This window comes from Lutra lutra, chromosome X (assembly GCF_902655055.1).
Source record: "Lutra lutra chromosome X, mLutLut1.2, whole genome shotgun sequence".
Lineage (NCBI taxonomy): Eukaryota > Metazoa > Chordata > Mammalia > Carnivora > Mustelidae > Lutra > Lutra lutra.
The window spans coordinates 79,955,379-79,977,627 of NC_062296.1; the positions used below are offsets into that span (position 1 = coordinate 79,955,379).

General features: G+C 39.1%; 1 protein-coding gene across 1 annotated transcript; it reads right to left on the minus strand.

The window, feature by feature from the left end:
* Positions 1–1,770: 1,770 nt before the first annotated feature.
* Positions 1,771–20,776, minus strand: EIF2S3 (eukaryotic translation initiation factor 2 subunit gamma). The gene is made up of 12 exons (XM_047716259.1): positions 20,633–20,776; positions 20,016–20,079; positions 18,720–18,847; positions 18,513–18,634; positions 16,815–16,909; positions 15,139–15,297; positions 13,134–13,268; positions 10,642–10,736; positions 9,827–9,971; positions 8,035–8,204; positions 7,586–7,758; positions 1,771–2,192 (listed from the first exon to the last, which is right to left on the minus strand). The coding sequence occupies exons 1-12, from the start codon at positions 20,699–20,701 to the stop codon at positions 2,129–2,131; spliced, it is 1,419 nt and encodes a 472-aa protein (XP_047572215.1). The 5' UTR covers positions 20,702–20,776; the 3' UTR covers positions 1,771–2,128.
* Between the last annotated feature and the right edge of the window lie 1,473 nt (positions 20,777–22,249).

Below are 22,249 nucleotides of genomic sequence, written 5' to 3' on the forward strand. Positions count from 1 at the left end.
AGTGTGGAAGCACAGAAGAGTTATGTGTGCACTGCTGTTGTAGGTGATAGCCCACGGTGGTGTCAACTCTATCGTTAACAGTAGAAGGGATGAGAACTGGTCAGAGTCCAAAAAATCTTGACAGGTGAGTCAAGAGGAAGTACCCATACAATGTACTTTCATCAGTAACACTGCATTACAGGCAGATTCTCAACCAGGTACAGCTGTTGCTAAGAATCAATGCACTGACTTCAAGTTTTAAGAAAATCAGGCCCACAGTTTTCATGTTTGTATATACCTATTTACATTAAACATAGTGCTTCATAAATCTGTTGAAATTCATGTAGATGCTGGAAATAGATAAGACTTTTGTTTTCAATTCTGACATGAGATTACTTAAGATAAATTTAGTCAACTACTAAAACTCTGGGTCTTGTTATCCCTGAACTACTGGTGGAAGGGGCTTACAAAACAAAGGGAACATGCTAAATATAAAATTAATGTCTGGATTAGGACCTTGCTTTATTTAAATGTCCTTCATGCTACAACACAACCCTTCAAAGTCAATCAAGTATGCAACATCATATGCTTCTTCAAAACTTATAAATTTAAGTAATAATTCATAGCCACACCTTCTAACTTTCTACAGGACAGTTTCAATTCCTAAAAAGGCTTATTATTAGACTGTGGCATCAAGTCCCACATTAAATGCAATTTAAGAAAAGCAACTAGAGACTATTATCAGACTGTGTTATCAGACTACCAAAACTCAGTAAATTTTGTGTTATTTGATACATCTACTTCTCAGCTCTCTATACTCACTTCTTAACACTGGGGAATTTTTTAAAATATCAATGCCAGGGCTCCATCCCTACTCAATTGAATCAGAATCTCTTCAGGTCACCTTTTTCTTTTTTTTCCCTTTTTTTAAAGGTTCTCCAGAAAATGTAATGTCAGCTAGAATTGGGACCTACCGCTTTAAGAGAATCTTACAAAGTAAAAAAATAAATAAAAATAAAGCAGGGGCGCCTGGGTGGCTTAGCTGGTCAAGCATCTGCCTTCAGCTTGGGTCATGACCTCAGGGTGGGATCAAGCCTCATGTCAGGCTCCCTGCTCAGTGGAGTCTGCTTCTTCCTCTGCCTCTGCCCCTCCACCCTACTCGTGCTCTCTCTTGAATGAATAAATAAAATCTAAAAAAAAAAAAAAAACAAAAAACAAAAAACAAAAAACCCAAAATAAAAAATAAAGCAGAAGACAAGAAAAATGTAAAATGGAGAGTAAGGTAAAAATCAAAAGGCACACCCTTTGCTTTCTAACATCACTGACCTCTTGAAAGATCCAAAGGTTACTAATATTAGAATCTACATTATAACCATATCAATGAAGCAGTTAAGAAAAAAACAAAATAAGACCTAGAAAGATCTATGTTACTTATCTAGAATCATCAGGTTTAACAGTCTTTTCCAGTGGGAGAAGGCTATCAGGTTTCAGGTCTAAACCAATGCAGAAACAATTGCAGGGCATCAAAAGAAGATGAGAACTTCTGGCTCTACTTTCCTGTGTTCCAGTTCAGGAAAAGAGGAAGGGGACATAAAGGTGTGTCCATGGGAATGAGCTCCTATGCTCTTAAGTTAATTTTTATTAATTTCTTTTTCATTCATAATTTCAAAGATAATGCAACATAAAATACAGGGCAAAGGGAAGCTGGTTTTCAAGAACTTGTGTCTTCAAGTTTTTACTGGTACAACAGTCCTTCAAGCCTGGAACCACTCAAAGATGAATCATGCAAAGTAAGAAGAAAACCTTTATTTGAAACAGGTTTCTTGGTATGTGTGCTACAGAAAAGGCTGGCTGTAGCAGTTTCATTTCAATCCTGCAGTAATGTATAAATTAGACATTATTTGGGAATGATTAATTTCTGCTAAAATGTAGATTCAATCCAACATTATGCCAATTTTTACATTTATTGTAGACCCTATTTTAGCATTAGAGGTTAAATTTTCATCACCAAAAAATGAGAATAACCTTACAGCTACCACTAAGGTAATGAGCTGTGAAATTAATTTCCCAGTATTGCTTTGAAAATATACCCCTAGGTTGTAAAAAGAAATTCTGATTCCATCCGAAGGTATGATTCCACCAGAATTCTTCAGTCATCATCTACTGTTGGCTTGATTGTCACTCCTCTTCTTATTTGACCCCAACCAATTAAACTGCAAAAAGAAAATTTTAAAAACCATGAATTTTACACTCATTTCATTATCATTACTACACAATCATATGACATAACTGGTTTTACTTGCCTATCTACTAAATTTGAATGTTCCCCAAACCTGCTGCTCCACTAAGAAAGCTCACACTTTCTTCTTAGGTCCTCAGACCCGCAAAGATGGACCCTAGCCACAACGAATAACCAAAAAAAACAAACAAAAAGATGCTACTACAAATATGCTTGTCTTCACTCTACAGAAATATACTCACTCCTCCAGAACCACCAGAGTCCTCCAGTCCTAAGTCCTCCAGACCTAAGGAATCATGCTGATACACAATCTACCACAGTCTGATTTTCTAAAAAATCTCCTTTTCTAGCCTTTTCTCCTAGAAAAATGCTTTTTGACCATTCACAGCACTCAACAGATCACAAAGGATTTAACATGATCCTGGCTGGCAAAGAAAATTAAGAGAAGAACTAAGCAGATTACTCTCAATGGCAGAGGGACTTCTGCTCCCTCTTTTGATGCTTGCTCTAATCAATGACCACGCTGGAATGCTACCTCAACAACAGCTTCCAGAACAAAACTCATCTAAACATGGGGTAAAACCACAATCCTAGGCAATGTAAAGATCGCTCAGATGCCCTCATTTAACAGTTTTAACATACTTGCTAATTTTTAGAAGTTTGACTATTTTTTTACTTCAATTTCTTTATTATTGAGGTATAACTGACATACAATATTATATAGGTTTCAGGTATACAGCATAGTGATTTGACAATTCTACATATTATTCAATGCTTACCATAAGTGTACTCACCATCTGGCACCATACATTACAATATTATTTTTTTTTAAAGATTTTATTTATTTATTTGACAGAGATCACAAGTAGGCAGAGGCAGGCAGAGAGAGAGGAAGGAAAGCAGGCTTCCTGCTGAGCAGAAAGCCCCACGTGGGGCTCGATCCCAGGACCCTGGGATCATGACCTGAGCTGAAGGCAGAGGCTTAACCCACTGGGCCATCCAGGTGCCCCAATACATTACAATATTATTGACTATGCTCCCTAAAGTGCACTTTTCATTTCCAGAACTTATTTATTGTATAACTGGAAGTCTTAATCCCTTTCACTGACTGTAATTGTCCCCCTACCCACCTCATGCCCCCACCAGAGACTACCAGTTTGTCCTCTCTATTTAGGAGCCTGTCTGTTTTTTGGATTCTACCTGTGAGTGAAATCATATAGTTATTTGTCTTTCTCCAACTTATTTCACTTAGCATAAAATCCTCTAGATCCATCCATGTTGTCACAAATGGCAAGACTTTATTATTTTACAGCTGAGTAATATTTCACCGTGTATATATGCCATATCTCCTTCCTCCAATCATATATGGATGGACACTTAGCTATTAAAACACTGCAATAAACATAGATATATGCACATATGTATCTTTTCAAATTAGCGTTTTCATTTTCTTTGGGGAAACACCCCATAGTAGAATGACTAGATCATATGGTATTTTTAAGTTTCTGAGGCACTTCCATACTGTTTTCCATAGTAGTTGCACCAATTTATATTCCCACAAACAGTGCATGATGGCTCCCTTTCCTCCACATCCTCAATGACACTTATTTTTTGACCTTTGGTTTTTTTTTTTTTTTAAAGATTTATTTATTTATTTGAGAGAAAGAGAATCTCAAGCAGACCCCCAGCTGAGACGGAGCCCAATATGGGGCTCAATCTCATGATCCTGAGATCATGACCTGAAGTGAAATCAAGAGTCAGATGTCCAACCAAAGGAGTCACCCAGGCACCCCTTTTTCTTGTCTTTTTGACACTAGCCATTTGGAGTGGTATGTATCTCATTGTGATTTTGATTTGTATTTCCCTGACAATTAGTGATACTGAGCCTTTTTTCATGTCTTTGTTGGCCACCTGTACGTCTTTGGAAAAATGTCTATTAAGGTGCACTGCTCTTTTTAAAACTGAATTCTTGGGGTGCCTGGGTGGCTCAGTGAGTTAAGCCTCTGCCTTCGGCTCAGGTCATGATCTCAGGGTCCTGGGATAGAGCCCCGCATCGGGCTCTCTGCTCAGCAGGGAGTCTGCTTTCCCCTCTCTATGCCTGCCTCTCTGCCTACTTGTGATCTCTCTCTGTCAAATAAATAAATAAAAATCTTTTAAAAATAAAATAAAGGGGCGCCTGGGTGGCTCAGTGGGTTAAAGCCTCTGCCTTAGGCTCAGGTCATGATCCCAGAGTCCTGGGATCGAGCCCCGCATTGGGCTCTCTGCTCTGCAGGGAGCCTGCTTCCCCCTCTCACTGTCTGCCTGCCTCTCTGCCTACTTGTGATCTCTCTCTCTCTGTCAAATAAATAAATAAATAAAATCTTTAAATAAATAAATAAAATAAAATAAAATTGAATTGGTTGGCTGACTTGGCCTAGAGTTATGAAAGTTCTTTATTTATTTTGGATACCAAGTCAAATAAATAAATAAAATCTTTAAATAAATAAATAAATAAATAAATAAATTAAAATAAAATTGAATTGGTTGGCTGACTTGGCTTAGAGTTGTGAAAATTCTTTATTTATTTTGGATACCAAGCCTTTATCGGATATATCATTTAGAAACACCTTCTCCCGTTCAGTAGATTATCTTTTCATTTTGTTGGTTTCTTTCGCTATGCAAAAATTTGGTATTTTGGTGTAGTCCCAATAGTTTATTTTTGCTTCTATTTGCCATGCTTGAGGAGACATATCCATAAATATGTTGCTAAAGCTGATGTCAAAGATTACTGCCTGTTTTAAGAGTTTAAGTCTGTTTAAGTCTGACATTTAGGTCTTAAATTTGTTTTGGGGTATGGTGTAAAAAAGTGGTCCAGTTTTGGGGTGCCTGCGTGGCTCAGTCAGTTAAGCATCTGCCTTCAGCTGAGATCATGATCTCAGGGCCCGTGATAGAGCCCCAAGTCAGACTTCCTGCTCAGTGGGAGTCTGCTTCTCCTTCTTTCTCTGCTCCCCCACCCACCATGCTTGTGCACATGCTGTTTTGAATAAATAAATAAATCTTAAAAAAAAAAAAAAAAGTGGCCCAGTTTCAGTCTTTTGTGTATAGCTGTCCAGTTTTCTCAACACCATTTTTTGAAGAGACTCTCTTTCCCCCACTGTATATTCTTGCCTCCTCTGTCACAGATTAACTGAGCACATAAGCATGGGTTTATTTCTAGGCTTTCCTGTTCCATGGACCTATATGTCTGTATTTGTGCCAGTACAATACTGTTTCGACTACTACAGGTTTGTAAGACAGCTTGAAATCTGGGGCTGTGATATCTCCAGCTTTGTACTTTTTCTCAACTGTTGTGGCTATCTGGGATCTTTTGTGATTCCACACAAATTTTAGGATTATTTATTCTAGTTCTATGAAAAATGGTATTTTGATAGGAATTACACTGATTCTGTAGATTGCTTTGGACAGTAACACCATTTCAACAGTATTAATTCTTCTAATCCATAAACATAATATGCCTTTCCATTTGTGTTGTCTTCAATTTCTTTCACCAAAGTCTTATAGTTTTCAGAGTATAGGTCTTCCACCTCCTTAGATTTATTCCTAGATATTTTATTCTTTCCCAAGCAACCATAAATAAAATAGTTTTCTTAATCTCTCTTTCTGCTACTGTTATTAGTATCTAGAAGTACAATAGATTTCTATATATTAATTTTGTATCCTGCAACTTTCTTGAATCCATTTATTATTAGTTCTGTTTTCTGGTAGAGTCTTGCTAATTTTTAAGCAAGATCTAGTTTCATTTGGGTAAAATCCTCTTATAGTATTAGTGGACAGACACACACACAAAAAAATCCTTTTATTTTAAAATCTGTTCTGATCTAGGAAATGTACCATTCTAACTAAGTAAGAATAATACATTCCCTGTTGAGAGTTTCTGAAAGTTTATTATTTAAGCCTATTTTAAAATACCCTGGGAATTGGTGTGTCTGTAATAGCAAATGGTATAATCACACCAAAGAGTAAAATCAAATGACATAAATCACCAGAAAGCAGGATTATTTACTTAAAATTCAACCAAAGGGCGCCTGGGTGGCTCAGTGGGTTAAAGCCTCTGCCTTCGGCTCAGGTCATGATCACGGGGTCCTGGGGTGGGGCCCTGCATCAGGCTCCCTGCTCCCTGCTTCCCTCTGAGCAATTTGAGCATGAAAATAAGTAAGGACAGTAATGAATCATAACCTATTGAATAAAATAAAACTCCATGAGTCTATATTATAACCAGTTAAGTAAACAATAGGGAAGAAAGAACAATAAATGAGAAGTGGCGGGTTGGGGGAGGGGTGTCACCATTTTCTAATCATATAATCAAGTTCAATTCAGACAAGAATCATCAGCAGATGCTAAATCCAGGGTGGTAAGACGTGATGAGGAGTAAGCTATTCACTTAACTTCAATGAGTCTTCCCATAAAATGCTTAGTAGGTGCACAGATAAAAACAGTATACAGTAGAAAAACTGGACAACACTTCAACCGCATAATCAAAATTAACATCCACAAGGAGGAACAATCAGATCTCATGTGCCTCTGGTTGTGATTTCCTGAGGAGATATCACCATCTATGTAACTATTCCAGCCAAGAATACATAACCTGAACCTAATCTTAGAAGTACCAGATAAACTCAGATTGAGGAAGAGTAAAAATGTGTTCTTCAAAATAGTCAATGTCAATTAAGACAAAAAAGAAAAAAAAACCCAAGGAAGTACCCAATTAGAGATCTAAGAGATGTATGACAACTAAATGTACTGCATGAGCCCAGACCAGAGGGACCAGAGGACATTATTGGGACAAGCTGTGTAACTGATTATCAACTGTAGGTTTCAGTATTTATCAATGTTAACTTCTTGAAGTGGTTAATTAAGAGAATGTCTTTGTTTTTAGGAAATATAAACCAACATGTTAAGAGATCAAGAGATATGATATATACAACCCACACCTAAACAGTCAAGAAAAAAGTTTATACATATAGAATACACACATATACACACACTCAAATAAATTGCGTATCTGGGAAAAGGGAACAAGAGTTGTGTGCAATTCTTGCAATTCTCTTGTTCAGTTTGAAATTATTTCCAAATATAAAGTTTTACAAAGCCAAAGAGAAAGATCGAGCCTAAATTCACTGGTTTTTTCATAGGTTGTGTGTATCACAAATCAAGGCTAGAAATACAAATTCAAAGTCATCCAAATAAATAATTGAGTTAAAGCCTCAATAAATAGTTAAGCTAAAAAACTGTTGTGTTCAAGGTAAAGTATGCCTGCACACCACCAAGAACTTAAGGAAACTGACTGTGTCTTTTTTATTAGATAGTGACGAAGGCTAGTAAACTTACCGCCAGTGTTTCTCAACTCTTCGGCTAAGGGCAATTTTTTCTCCTACTTCTGTGCAGACAGGGTTAGTCAAAACAATTTTGCCCAAATCGGCCTTGACTGCACTAACTCTTCCTCCTGTTGACAGGGATCCTATGTTGACCATGAGCACTTCATTCTTCGACAGCTTTTGCACCTAGGAAAATAAAATTGAGGAAAGATAAACCCCCAAATCAAGAAAATGCTTGCCAAAAATGACAGCTTATTTTCCCATATCCTTGCCAACAAGAGATACCAGCAATTTTCCATTTCTGCTAACCTAATATGAGACTTTCAAGTTCCTAAAAGTAGAAAGCCAAATTCACTCACCCTTTATGTTAATCCCACGTTAACTATATAAAAGAATGAACCTCAAAACTGGTCCTAACATCACTGCCACTTTTCTGAAACAGGAATTACAGAAAGCACTTACCTTTGCTGCTTTCTTGTCTCCTTCAGTGCGTACACCTAGCAGCCGTCTAAGTAGGAAATAGGAGATTTCCAATTCTGTGAAGATCTCTGGTAAAGCTCCAACTGCACCAAGTACCTGTCCCACCATTCTGTCAGCCCGGCACAAAGTGGGGTCAATTTTTGTTCCCACTCCTGTATAAAAACAAGATATATAAAGCCCAACTTTTTATTTCCTATAAAGTGGTTTACCCAAAACTTAGTCAAATAAGTACAGCATACACCTTTACATTTTAATACACATTTATATTCTCATACTCATGTAATCGCTTCATGGGCATGACAAAATACCTGTCTTACTTGAAGAAACAGAATCATTTGAGAATTTGGGCATTTGAGAACAGTCTCTTGATTTAAATTCTAAACAAAGGGGACGCCTGGGTGGCTCAGTTGGTTGGACGACTGTCTTCAGCTCAGGTCATGATCCCGGGGTTTCGGGATCGAGTCCCACATCGGGCTCCCAGCTCCATGGGGAGTCTGCTTCTCCCTCTGACCTTCTCCTCGCTCATGCTCTCTCTCACTGTCTCTCTCTCAAATAAATAAATAAAATCTTTAAAAAAAAAAAAAAAAAAAAATAAATTCTAAACAAAGGACAAAGATGACAACCCAACTCAAAAATGAGTCTGAATATACTTAATAAAGGTTGAAAAGATACAGAATTCATAATGAGTAATTTGTAGAATATTTGCCTGCCATTTCTCCCCTGAAAGGCTGATTAAAAAAATAACTTCGGGACTTCATATATGATTCCTAGGATCCACTTCAAAATATTTTAGCAGCGTATGAGGAGAGGGAAGGGGATAAAAGGATGAACCAAGACTGGTAAAGTACCGGTTAACTAGTTCAAGCTGGGTGGTGGCTACATGAGCATTATCATTAAATTATATATAGTAAACTCTTTTTTTTTTAAATAAAGATTTTATTTATTTATTTGACAGACAGAGATCACAGGTAGGCAGAGAGGTAGCCAGAGAGAGGAAGGGAAGCAGGCTCCCCGCTGAGCAGAGAGCCCGAGGCAGAACTCGATCCCAGGACCGTGGGACCACGACCTGAGCCGAAGGCAGAGGCTTTAACACACTGAGCCACCCAGGCTATAAACCATATAGTTTACCTATATGGTAAACTCTTAATGACAGGATAAAAAAGTGAATTATATACCCAAAAACCAGAGAACCAAAAGACGAACTCCTTCTTTATCCAACAACAACTTCTTTAATTCAAAGGTACGATATGTCTAAGTCTCATTTGAATCTTGTCTTTTTCTGGGTATCTGGTAAGACACTAAGTTGTCACAAACTAGAAAAATCCATAAAATCATCTCAGTAATTGCTACACAATCAAAGTTATTTTTTATTCCCACCTCAGAGTAAACATGATCTGAAAGGATTTAACTGACATTTGTGGGTAATTTTCCACTTGCAAAACACACAAAAAAACAACCACTCTACCACCAAAATTGTGTAGACAAAGAAGTATACTTAATTATTTTAAATGCTGGATCATAACACTTATTACTGCTAAAAGGAGTTACTTCATATACTAAACCAAAACACATTTTTCTTTATCCTTAGAAATAGTTTTTACAAACACATGAAACTATCTTATGAACTAAAACCAATAACTTAACCACATTAATGTTCCCCACCCCAATCAATTATTTGAAATACCCAATTAAAAATCTACAATATATCTTTTGGGGCAATCCTTTTCCCACAAAAAATATGACAAAAATGTAGGGATGAGAGAAAAATCCTTACCGATAAGACCTCCTGGAGCAGCATATTGAAGATCATTATGTTCTGCAAAAAGGGACACGATTTTGGAAAAGATTGGTTTACACATGAGTTTTCCTTCACTATCTTTGGAAACAATACCAGGTCTGACTTCTATCTCCTGGCCCACCTGTAAACATAGAAGAACATAGAAGTTAGTAATTAGAATTACTGTGGGACAACACCATTACCACTTACATAGAAGTCTTTTTTTTTTTTAATTTTTTTTTTTAAAGGTTTTTATTTATTTATTTGACAGACAGAGATCACAAGTAGGCAGAGAGGCAGGCAGAGAGAGGGGAAAGCAGGCTCTCCGCTGAGCAGAGAGCCCGAACATAGCAGAAGTCTTAATAGGAAGATGCCCAGACTGAAAAGGCCATTATTTCTCTATGTCGAGGACTGTTATTAAAAAAAAAAATTAATGGGGAAGAGAGCTTCAAAACCAGAAACATCCATCCAACTATTGCTAACTACCTACCACACAAGCCTATCTCCATATAAAATGTGTCGCAGGGGCGCCTGGGTGGCTCAGTGGGTTAAGCCTCTACCTTCGGCTCAGGTCATGATCTCAGGGTCCTGGGATCGAGCCCTGCATTGGGCTCTCTGCTCAGCAGGGAGCCTGCTTCCCCCCTTCTCTCTGCCTGCCTCTCTGCCTACTTGTGAGCTCTCTGTCAAGTAAGTAAATAAAATATTTAAGAAAAAATTTTTGCTTTTAATTTGGAGTGTCCCACTATTCACCTTATGATTAACACAAGGGAAAAATAAACAAATAAAAATACAACAATCAAAATCCAGTTCACCTTTAATACTCCTTTTAGAATACTGCCACCAGCTACACCACCCTTAAGGTCATCAACTTCACAGCCAGGTTTGTTGACATCAAAGGACCTAATAACTAAAAGAAAACAAAACAAATTAAAGCCGAATCTGCTCATTTTAATTTTAAAGGAAATATTCTTTACTAAGATAATTTTTCTAAGATAGAGGCCACATAATATTTATACACAGGGGCAACTTTGTGATAAAATCTATTATCATTACTCTTATGTCTATTGCAGGTTTATTTATGATGAAAATAGTGGAAATAAAAGTTAATTGACAGGGGACATATTATGGTACATCCATACTATGGAACATCAGCAGGTATTAAAGAACGTTTTGGCTTTTTTTTTTTTAAAGACTGATTTATTTATTTGAGATAGAGAGCATACATGCGTGCTGGGGGGATGGGCAGAGGGAGAGGGACAAAAACTTAAGCAGACTCCACACTGAGCATGGAACCTGACATGGGGCTCAATCCCATGACCCTGAGATCCTGACCTAAGCTGAAACCAAGAGTTGGATACCTAACCAAATGTGCCACCCAGGCACCCCTAAGAAAAGATGTCTAACCTATAATATAATGACCTAAAAGGATAACCCACACACTCTATTAAAAAAAAACACACACATAAAACCAGACATAAGTACCACAAAGAGTACGATCCCATTTCCATAAAGTAAAACTGAAATGGGAAACATGTACATGTTTATACATAATGATGTGTGCATAAAGAGGAAGGTGTGAGACTAGTACACACCATTAACTTTGGTTGCTTCTGGGCTAAAGGGCTAGAAGCGAAAGGCAGGGAGACTGTGGACTTTTTTTCCTTTATCTATCTCTGCATAACTTCTTAAATTAAAATTTAAGTTTTGGGCACCTGGGTGGCTCAGTGGGTTGAGCCTCTGCCTTCGGCTCAGGTCATGATCTCGGGGTCCTAGGATCAATCCCCACATCGGGCTCCCTGCTCGGCAGGGGGCCTGCTTCCCCCTCTCTCTCTGCCTCTCTGCCTACTTGTGATCTCTCTGTCAAATAAGTTAAAAAAAAAAAAATTTAGTTTTAAAACTACAAAACAGGGGCACCTGGGTGGCTCAGTCGCTAAGCATCTGCTTTCAGCTCAGGTCATGATCCCAGGGTCCCTGCTTGGCAGAGGGCCTACTTGTCCCACTCCCACTCCCCCTGCTTGTGTTCTCTGTGTCTCTGTTAAATAAATCAAATAAAATCTTAAAAAAGAAAAAAATACTACGAAACAACTTTCGAACTACATGCACCGAACTTAGGTTAAGAGCAGTGACTTTGGGGGTGCCTGGGTGGCTCAGTTGGTTAAGCCACTGCTTTCGGCTCAGGTAGTGATCCCGGAGTCTTGGGACTGAGTCCCACAACGGGCTCCCAGCTCCACAGGGAGTTTGCTTCTCCCTCTGACCTTCTCCCCTCTCATGTTCTCTCCCTCTCTCTCTCTCTCAAATAAATAAATAAATAAAATATTGAAGAAAAAAAAAAAAAAAGAACAGTGACTTTAAACAAGGATACACATCGTAATTACCCAAGAGAATACTTCCCACGGTATAAAGTGGTGCAGGCTCAGAGAGGCTCAAATGTCTGTTTTAAAAAGGCTCCTACAGGGGCGCCTGGGTGGCTCAGTGGGTTAAGCCGCTGCCTTCAGCTCAGGTCATGATCCCAGGGTCCTGGGATCGAGTCCCGCATCGGGCTCTCTGCTCGGCAGGGAGCCTGCTTCCTTCTCTCTCTCTCTGCCTGCCTGCCTCTCTGTCTACTTGTGATCTCTCTCTGTCAAATAAATAAATAAAACCTTTAAAAAAAAAAATAAAAAATAAAAAAATAAAAAGGCTCCTACATCTGTGTAGGAACCACAAGCTTAGTGTAGTACCAATATTGGTCCTATGAACTTAAGTAAAATCTTCATTAATGTACAATAAAAACATCTGTATGAAAGTTCTAATATCCTGTTACTGACCAAAACATTTTAATTCCACGGAGAATACTGTATAACTCCATCTTGATCATGTGACATACCATATACAGACCACAAAAAGGTTAAAAGTTCCTTCTGTATGGGGACTCTGTCCCTCTTCCAGTAATGCAATCTAGCATTGTCAATACAATCCCAGAATTAAAAACATTTATGAAGATTGTTTTTATCTCTACAGAAAGAGGAAGTATTAATAAACATCCTTCAAGACGAATCATCAATATGAAAAAGATCAAATTAAGAGTTAAAGACTGGGGTGCCTGGGTGGCTCAGTGGGTTGGGCCTCTGCCTTCGGCTCAGGTCGTGATCCCAGGGTACTGGGATTGAGCCCCGCGTTGGGCTCCCAGCTCAGCAGGAAGCCTCCTTCTCTCTCTCCCCCACTCTCCCTGCTTGTATTCCCTCTCTCGCTGTCTCTCTGTGTGTCAAAAAAATAAATAAAATCTTTAAAAAAAGAAAAAGACTTAAAGACAAATACTATCACTTACCAATAAGTCGGGGTTCTGAAGTAAAGTCTCTTGGTGGTACTGGAATTTTCTTCACTATGTACTCACAAACAACTTCAATGTTGTATTTCAGCTGAGCAGAAATTGGAATAATAGGAGCTCCTTCTGCTACTGTGCCTATACAAAATTCAGAAAGATTAAAATTCTTTACTTTTATAGAACTTGGTCTTTCTATGTTACATGAAAAAGTTAAGATTACAAAAATAGATGCCTTGGGGTGTCTGAGTGGCTCAGTTAGTTGAGCCTCCGGCTCTTGGTTTCAGCTCAGGTCATGATCTTAGAATCGTGTGACTGAGCCCCACATCAGGCCCTGTGCTCAGCAGGGAGTGTGCTTGAGAGACTGTCTCCCTCTTCTTCTGCCCCTTCTTCTCTAAAATAAATAAATTTAAAAAAAACAAAACAAAACAGGGGCACCTGGGTGGCTTAGTAAGTTAAGCCTCTGCCTTTGGCTCAGGTCATGATCCCGGGGTCCTGGGATCGAGCCCCGCATCAGGCTCTCTGTTCAGCAGGGAGCCTGCTTCCCCCCCGCCACACTGCCTGCCTCTCTGCCTACTTGTGATCTCTGTCAAATAAATAAAATCTCTAGAAACAAAAACAAGAAACACTAAAATAGATGCCTAAACATCCTCACACAAATGCCAACAGGTGCAAAGTGATAATTCTGTTTAGAAAAGTGGCAGTATTCTGTTGGTTTTACTCCTAAAAATGAATACTACACCTTTTATGGAAAAAATTTGTTAAAATATATTTACACATGTATTTACTATGCTAAAATGATAATACCATCTAAAGGAGTAAATATTAACACTCCTGGGAAAAAGCACGTTACTAGTTTAAAGATTTCTAGTAACATGTAATTAACCTCCAAATAAATGTCAAGGTAAAATTACAGGCTCTTTGCTAATCAAAGACTACTGACTCATAAAATATTTGCCCCTTATTAATTATATGTCAAACAGGTTGGTCAAAGAAATGGACCAAACATAATTAGATTTTAATCAAAATGACTTATTCTTTTTCATCACGACAGAACTAGATTCATGGGAATCAATCCTTCGGAGAATGCGGAGAGAGAATTGTCAACAATAACATGCATTATGTCTTCCCTGAAATGAAAAACCTTATGCAGCAGAGAAATGAATGGAACAGAGAAATGAACACTATACAGATTAAGTACATCATTGTCAGTTCCAATGATCAAAGTACTTGGTAAGAATAGTGTAAGACTCGAGTTCAAAACAAAAAAAGCTTTTGTTCATTAAGGAGGACTCTTTTTCCTAAACTGACTCACAGTTTCCAGAATACAACTTCAGTTCTAACTTTCAGCCAGCAAAAATATTCTTCAGTTTAAACTTCCAATTATAAAAGAAGTCACGGAGATGAAATTTGTAGTATAGTTAATATAGACAGTAATATTTTAACAACTTTTGTGTGTAACAGACAGTAACTATATTTACTGTCGGGAACACTGCATTATGTACTGAATTATAGAACTACTGAATCCCTATATTATACATTTGAAACTAACATAGTACATCAACTATACCTCAGTAAAATATTTTAAATACACATGATGAAAAAAATGTGCTTTAGTTTATCAAATTCACAAAAATAGATTTCACTAATTGTATCAGTTAGCTAACAAGTAGTAGGTAGGTAAATAAGGTTTTAAGATGCAAAAATTTGGGGCGCCTGGGTGGCTCAGTGGGTTAAGCCTCTGCCTTCGGTTCAGGTCATGATCTCAGGGTCCTGGGATCGCGCCCCACATCGGGCTCTCTGCTCAGTGGGGAGCCTGCTTCCTCTCTCTCTGCCTGCCTCTCTGCCTACTTGTGATCCCTCTCTCTCTCTGATAATTAAAAAATCTTAAAAAAAAGATGGAAAAATGTATCTATTTCAGACAGTCTATTATAGTAAAAGTTAAACTTAACATCTGGTATCTGGATTAAATATCTCTCAAAGTGATTTATTAGTGACTATGTCTACTTACCTTGTACAAATGCGAGGATCTGTTCATACTGTTCTTTAGCCTGACTTTCTTTTACCAGATCAATTTTATTTTGTAGAATCAAAATATGCTTCAGCTTCATGATTTCTATAGCAGCCAGGTGTTCAGAAGTCTGAGGTTGAGGACAAGACTCATTACCAGCTAGATGATGAAGAATAAAAAAGATGCATGAGAATTAACTGAAAACATCCAGAATAGGCAAATCCAAAGGGACAGAAAGCAGATTAGTGGCTGCCAGGAGTTGGAGGGAAGGTATGGCATAGAGTGACTGCTTAACGGGCATGGGGTATCCTTCTGGGGCAATGAGAATGTCTGGAACTAGAAATCTGTGATGCTTATAGAACACTGTTAATGTACTTAATGTCACTGAGTTGTGCACTTTAAATAACTATTATGGTAAATTTTATTTTATGTGTATTTTACTACCAAAACAAATCTACCTGGCATCTAATGAAGGAAACTTTTGCATATTCTAGCCTTACTCCAGGCAAAAGTCCTGGATATCATTGCCAAGCGTCCACTGTTTGCCCTGTTTTACCCTCTGTGCCTGCGTTCACTGGAGCCTCCAGATCATCTGACTTTCATCCCTGGTGCTATGCAAGAAGATTGGAATCAACAAGTTTGGCATCCCAGGGTCTGCCCTTTGCTCAGGTATAAGGTATAGCCCTCTGGCTCTATCCAGTCTTAGAGATGTTTTGGCCCAGTTCAGCTCCTAAGAGGTAGAGAGTAATTAAGGGAAAACACTTAATGCAGTCTGTGAATTTCAACTACCACCAAAGAGTACTCCCTAACAAAGGGAGACAAGAACACTAAATGCACAGACAACCAACAGCGTATCATAAACATTGGTATGTTTTGTTGGGCATTCCAACAATCAACTTCCCCAAGCAGTGATGTTGAGCAGTCCTGTACTGTATCTACTTGGCACCCTTTAGAAAATTATGTCCCATACATTAAGAGTCTGCCTTTGTCTTAGTTCATGATCCCAGGGTTCTAGGATCGAGCCCTGCAACAGGCTCACTGCTGAGGGGGGGAGCCTGCTTCTCCCTCTCCACTCTTGCCCTCTCTCACTATCTCTGTCTCTCAATCTCAAATAAAATCTTCAAAAAAATAAGAACAATGTCCCATAGCAATGAAATCTCTTGACAGCTCACATAAGGAAGGTAGCACAACCCTAGCTTTGAAAACCCCAATTAGGTCTACACTTCAGCACTTACTATGAATAAGATTTGCATCTAAATAAAACCACTATACATCAACGTCGCTGCAGATGACAAATACATGTACACTTACAAAAATATTTAACTAAAATAATAAACCATCTCATGTCATCTAGGTAGGAAAAGTGCACTACTGACTTTAATTTAAAGATATAGACTAACCTTGGAACTAATACATTATATGTTTATAAAAAAATAAAAATTTAAATTAAAAAAATATATATATACTAACCTAAGAATTCTCTTATCAGCCCCACATCTATCTTAGTATTTTGTGATACCTGGTAGGCAGGGATGTCATCCTGGATGACATGTTAGCTCCCATTTGTGTCACTCTTACGTAATGGATATGGCCTTTAATGTCCTTAGTTCCCCTTTAATATTCTATCTTGGATTTGCTCCACACTGATTTGTCGAAACCAATTCTGATATATTTACCTATCAACAGAAGAGCTGCATCCATCACTGCTGCACCATTTAGCATAGTAGCCATCAAGATATCGTGGCCAGGACAGTCAACAAAGGAAACATGTCTAACAATGAAGAAATAACAATCAGTCCTAAAATCAATCCATATTTTCACAGAGAGAAATTCCCAAATCCAATCAAAATGAATATGGTAAAGAGCATAATATAAAATGTATACTAGAAATGTCATCGATTTGAAAGCTAAAACAGTGTTAACAGAATGGGCACTACCACCTAAAAAAATAATTTGCCAAAAATTCCTCCAGCACCTTTAAAAGCTGGAACTGCCAATGTGAAATAGAGACGGCAATACTATTTTAGCAAAACTGCTACTCATTGAGAATTACTATTTTTAAAGAGTGTATGCACATATGGTCATGATCTAAAACAGGAGTTAGCAAACTAAGGCCCTTAGGCCAAATCTGGCCCATACCTACTCAAGCACATGTTATTTGCATCTACTTTCGTAACACAAGAGCAAAGATGAGTAGCTTCTTCCCAGAGAACCTATGGCCTGCAGAGATATAAATATTTATGATCTGGCCACTTATAAAAAAAGGTTTGCTGTTCTCTGATGAGGACTAGAACCAGGGTGAGGCTGAGTGAGATATTTGTCTTAGATGCAAAATTTAAGACAGTGCCATGGGGTGCCTGGGTGGCTCAGTGGGTTAAAGCCTCTGCCTTCAGCTCAGGTCATGATCCTGGGGTCCTGGGATCATGCCCCACATCGGGCTCTCTGCTCAGTGGGGAGCCTGCTTCCTCTCTCTCTGCCTGCCTCTCTGCCTACTTGTGATCTCTGTCAAATAAAATCTTAAAAAGAAAAAAATTTAGAGAGTGCCAAAAAACTCACTAATCAAGATAAATAACATTTAAATTTTTAAGATTTTTAAAAACAAAATGCAAACAAATTCACGATGAGTAAAATATCAAAGGTAACTAATAATGCCACATTGAACCAAAAATGATACTGAAGCAAGAGGGAAAAAATGTGCTATTTTGAGTTGTCTTTATTTAAACAAATAATATTCTATTAAGATTTCTTTACATCAATTTCAAAAAGCACTGCCTTGAAATACTGTTTATCCTGATCACTGAGGGGTTTTTTTTCTTTTTCTTTAGGATTTCCCCCCTTACATTTGGGGTTCAAGGGAAGGGCTTCACTTACCTTTCCCCAGTCCCAGCCCTGGCCCAATGTAAAATTTCCTTGTGGGCCATCCCTAACCCCATTAACATCACTAGGGAACACCTGATAAAGAACCAGGATACAAATCATATTCAGAAACCTGATTGGGTAACAAGCCCATGTACTGAAGAGAAGTAATTAAGAATGGCTTTGTTCATCCCCCATCTAAAAAACAGAAACATTATTTAAGAGAAATGTACGAAGCCTGGCAAAAAGCTTCCCCTCAATCCAATGAGCTGTGTTTCCCTCCATTCCATTTGCTCACGTTACCTTTCCTTTGGAGAACTTACATGCAAGTATCTAAATTGAGGATGAAGATGATTTAGACTTTTCAAATTACTGTCATTATAGACAGAACACCAAAAAATAGAAAAAAGATACTCAGCAATTAGTTTCAAAATTTAGTATTTCAGTTAAATATTTTAAAAAGCACAATCACAAGACAATAGAACATGAAGTATAAGGTGTTTTCTGAAAGAGGTCACCTGACTAATTTGAAATTCCCTTTGGTCCCTGGGATGTCTGTAGGAAACTCATCTGGTGTACTACTTCCACAGGATCTATAACATTCTGGCCGAGGACAACTTGGGTCGTCAAGTTTATAAATCTAAAAATTTCAATAAAAAAAAAGATTCGAATTTGTTATCTGCACATTCAACAAAGTTATTTCTAGTTCTACAACACAAACTCACCTTAGCATTAGCATATCCAAGCTTGATTGTAATATTTCTTTCTAGTTCATTTTTGAACCTGACAGTGTGAACTCCAGAAATAGCTTTTACAACTGTGGATTTCCCATGAGCTACATGACCAATTGTACCTATAGACAAAGTATAAGAAATTAATTCATGAGCATTCAGTTACGCAGAACACTATTTCAGAAAGCACTGGAATAGAAAACCCAAAGCTAAAACTCACTATAAATACCAACATAAGGGTCGCCTGGGTGGCTCAGTGGGTTAAAGCCTCCGCCTTCAGCTCAGGTCATGATCCCAGGGTCCTGGGATCGAGCCCCACGTCGGGCTCTCTGCTCCGCAGGGAGCCTGCTTCCTCCCCTCTCTCTCTCTGCCTGCCTCTCTGCCTACTTGTGACTTCTCTCTCTCTGTCAAATAAATAAAATCTTTAAAATAAATAAATAAATAAATACCAACATAAAACCAACAGTGACTTCAATTTTTCCTCCTTCATATTCTTTCCTACCAAAACCTTATTCCGATACAGGACTGAATGGAACTTTCCCTGTAATGACAATCTCCTCAAAAACTACACTCCAGTACAGCAAAAGCTATTCATCTTATGTTTCTAACCACATAAAAAACTGCCTTCATTTAAAATAAACACTCAATAAGATAAAATCTTAGACTAAAGAACTTCCGGCACAACCACAGTGAAGTAAAAAAGTATGAGTCCTGACACAATCAAAAAGAAACCGCAGTAATAGGAAAACAACCCAGGTTTATATGGTAATGCTATCAAGGGTAGAATGTATCTTATAACTTAATATAACCTGATGGTAGAGCTTTACTTTTAACTAGATTTAATTGTGCTGCTTCTGTCAAATACCCTAAATTTACACTCAGTCAACAAACCTTCTCCTCTAAAGTTCTAGGTGGCAATTAGGGGAGGGAAAAAACCCTTCTACTTAATAATCGCTTATATACCAAATAAAACTTTTGAAAATTATGCCCTTGCAACAACCCTGTGTGGCAAGTACCATATTTTCACCTCTTCTGCTGCATATGACTACATCTTGCTTTATGCTACTAAATTTTTCATATGTCTGTACCTTTTCTTCTCACCTAGACATGAGCTAGGCGTGAACAATATATGATTCCCACAAAATCTGGCAGGTGTTTTACTCACACAGGCTCAAAGTCTATTTCTTGAATATCTGCGTCCTCATAAAATTCAAGTAATCACACAAAGGGAGAAGATAATAAAATTACTTGTCGAGATAAAGTCATGTCGCCAAGTTATTCTTATCTTACCTATATTAATTGTGGCTTGTCTGCTGATAACTTCGTGTGAAAGTGGTGTCAACTTGGTAACATCCTGAAATGAAACATTTTTATTTTAAATCGCTGTAGGTAAGACTTCCTTTGACTTTACATTTGCTACCCATAGCCTGCCACCATGTGAACAGCTCTCCTCTACTTCTAAAGCACTTTTCCTGAAAAAGCAATATTGTACTTTGATGACTGGGAAGCCCTAAATGTCCTTCATCGTTACAGAACCACACCTCCCCTCACTATGGGAGATGTCAAAGCCGGAGACCGAACCCCCACCCCCACCCCGCCGTGGCAACCTTGTCAGCATAAGCACTGAGGACACGGTAGATACTCCCTTTCCACACCTTCAAAAGTAAAAGCCTTAGTAACACTTAACACCATGACTTTCCAGCCGAATCCTCCGGGGGCTTGAGGTCCCACAAACTCAGAACCCCACGTATACAGCTCACAGACTTGCCGAGCTGCAGGCGGCAGCACGAGTCTCCCTCCTAACACATGCTCCCGACAACCCGGCACTGTCTCGTCTCAACGCCTCCCCAGAAGCTCGATCATCCACTTCGGAGTTCACTCCGCATCCTTGCAGAACGAAACCTTACCAAGGTGGCGAGATCCTGGCGAGAAAGATGCGGCTGCCCCAGAGTCACTCCAGCCTCACCCCCCGCCATCTTGCTCCGAGAGGAAGGAAGTCGCCCAAGCTGCCGCCTGACCGAACGCAGGTCCCCTTTTGTGGGGCGGGGAAGGGGAGGCGGGAAGGCCGACTAGGACCCACGCCTGGGAAAGGAGGCGGGCCAGTGCAGCAGGGTCCTCGCTGCTTGGACTTCTCTACGCTTGGGTTTACACAATGCCTGACGGAAGACTCACTAAAAAAAACAGGAGGCAAAGTTTTGGAATCCATTCGTCGCCTACCTGACGGATTTTTGTGCAGGCAACGCTGAGGGCAGCTCCAAAGGAAGGACCCCCCCCCTTCCCTCACCCCCCCACCCCGCTAGGCGGGTGATGCAACCGCCAAGCGCGCTGGCGAGGGAGAAACCATTTCCGGTTCCCGTGGGGATGGCCGGAAGAGTTTCCCGGAAGCTGGGAATGTTCTCTGGGAGTGTGAGGACAGACGGTGGGGGCTGTCCATCTTTGCCGATTTCCATAATTTAAGAAGGCGAGATTGCTTGGGGTGCGGCTAGGCTGTGATGGCCACGCTGGCCGCGCTTACGGCGTTCGCGTCACCTGGCGGGTGGCCGGGAGGGCGCCCTCGCGCGGAGGTTTGATGAAATGCTCAGCGGATCTGGGATGTTCCGGAAGAGCAAAGTCCCTAACTTGTTCTCAGGTTTCTAGGGCCTGGGAGGCGGTCCGTGGTGGCTCTAAACTGCACAGCGTAGAGTTAGCATAGGATGGAGCTAGGTGTTTGTTTGTTTGTTTTTTATTTTGCTTTTTTTTTTTAATTTTTTTTATATTTTTTTTATAAACATATAATGTATTTTTATCCCCAGGGGTACAGGTCTGTGAATCACCAGGTTTACACACTTCACAGCACTCACCATAGCACATACCCTCCCCAATGTCCATAACTCCACCCCCCTCTCCCAAACCCCCTGGAGCTAGGTGTTTTAAGAGCGCCCAAGGACGTGTTTTTTGTTGTTGCTCTTGTTGTTTTTAAGCCTATACAGGAAAACTCACTTCTTCGATGGAAAGATTAACACTAAATCGGTGTTTTAAAATTTAAAGACTTCAGGGCGCCTGGGTGGCTCAGTGGGTTAAGCCGCTGCCTCGGGCTCGGGTCATGATCTCAGGGTCCTGGAATCGAGTCCCACATCGGGCTCTCTGCTCAGCAAGAAGCTTGCTTCCCTCTCTCTCTCTCTCTCTGCCTTCCTCTCCATCTACTTGTGATCTCTCTCTGTCAAATAAATAAATAAAATCTTTAAAAAAAAATTTAAAGACTTCGGGGAATTTCCTTTTTTTTTTTTTTCACGGTGTGTCAAAAAGAAGTCAAGTAATTTCTGTTTCTCCCCATGCATTTCTGTACTTTACAAATTTTGTCATGAACAGGTGTTCTTTTCTAGCCAGCAAAAAATGTAAGGAGGGGTGAATAAGAATTTAGATCATCTGTGTTCATAGAATACTGAAGTAAGATTAAAAGGAATATGTTTCCTATCACATAAGTTTTAGGTTACAACAATTTACCTAAAATAGGAAGTTCTATTTCAATAAATGCATTCATTGGT

Bases quoted from the DNA above. Each gene is read 5' to 3' on its own strand.
- EIF2S3 (XM_047716259.1), bottom strand. From the start codon at position 20,701: ATGGCGGGGGGTGAGGCTGGAGTGACTCTGGGGCAGCCGCATCTTTCT. The intron at 18,848-20,015 runs GTAAGATAAGAA...CTTTGTCTATAG, and splicing joins ACAAGCCACAATTAATATAG to GTACAATTGGTCATGTAGCT. The intron at 16,910-18,512 runs GTGACCTCTTTC...CTTCATTGTTAG, and splicing joins GGGAATTTCAAATTAGTCAG to ACATGTTTCCTTTGTTGACT.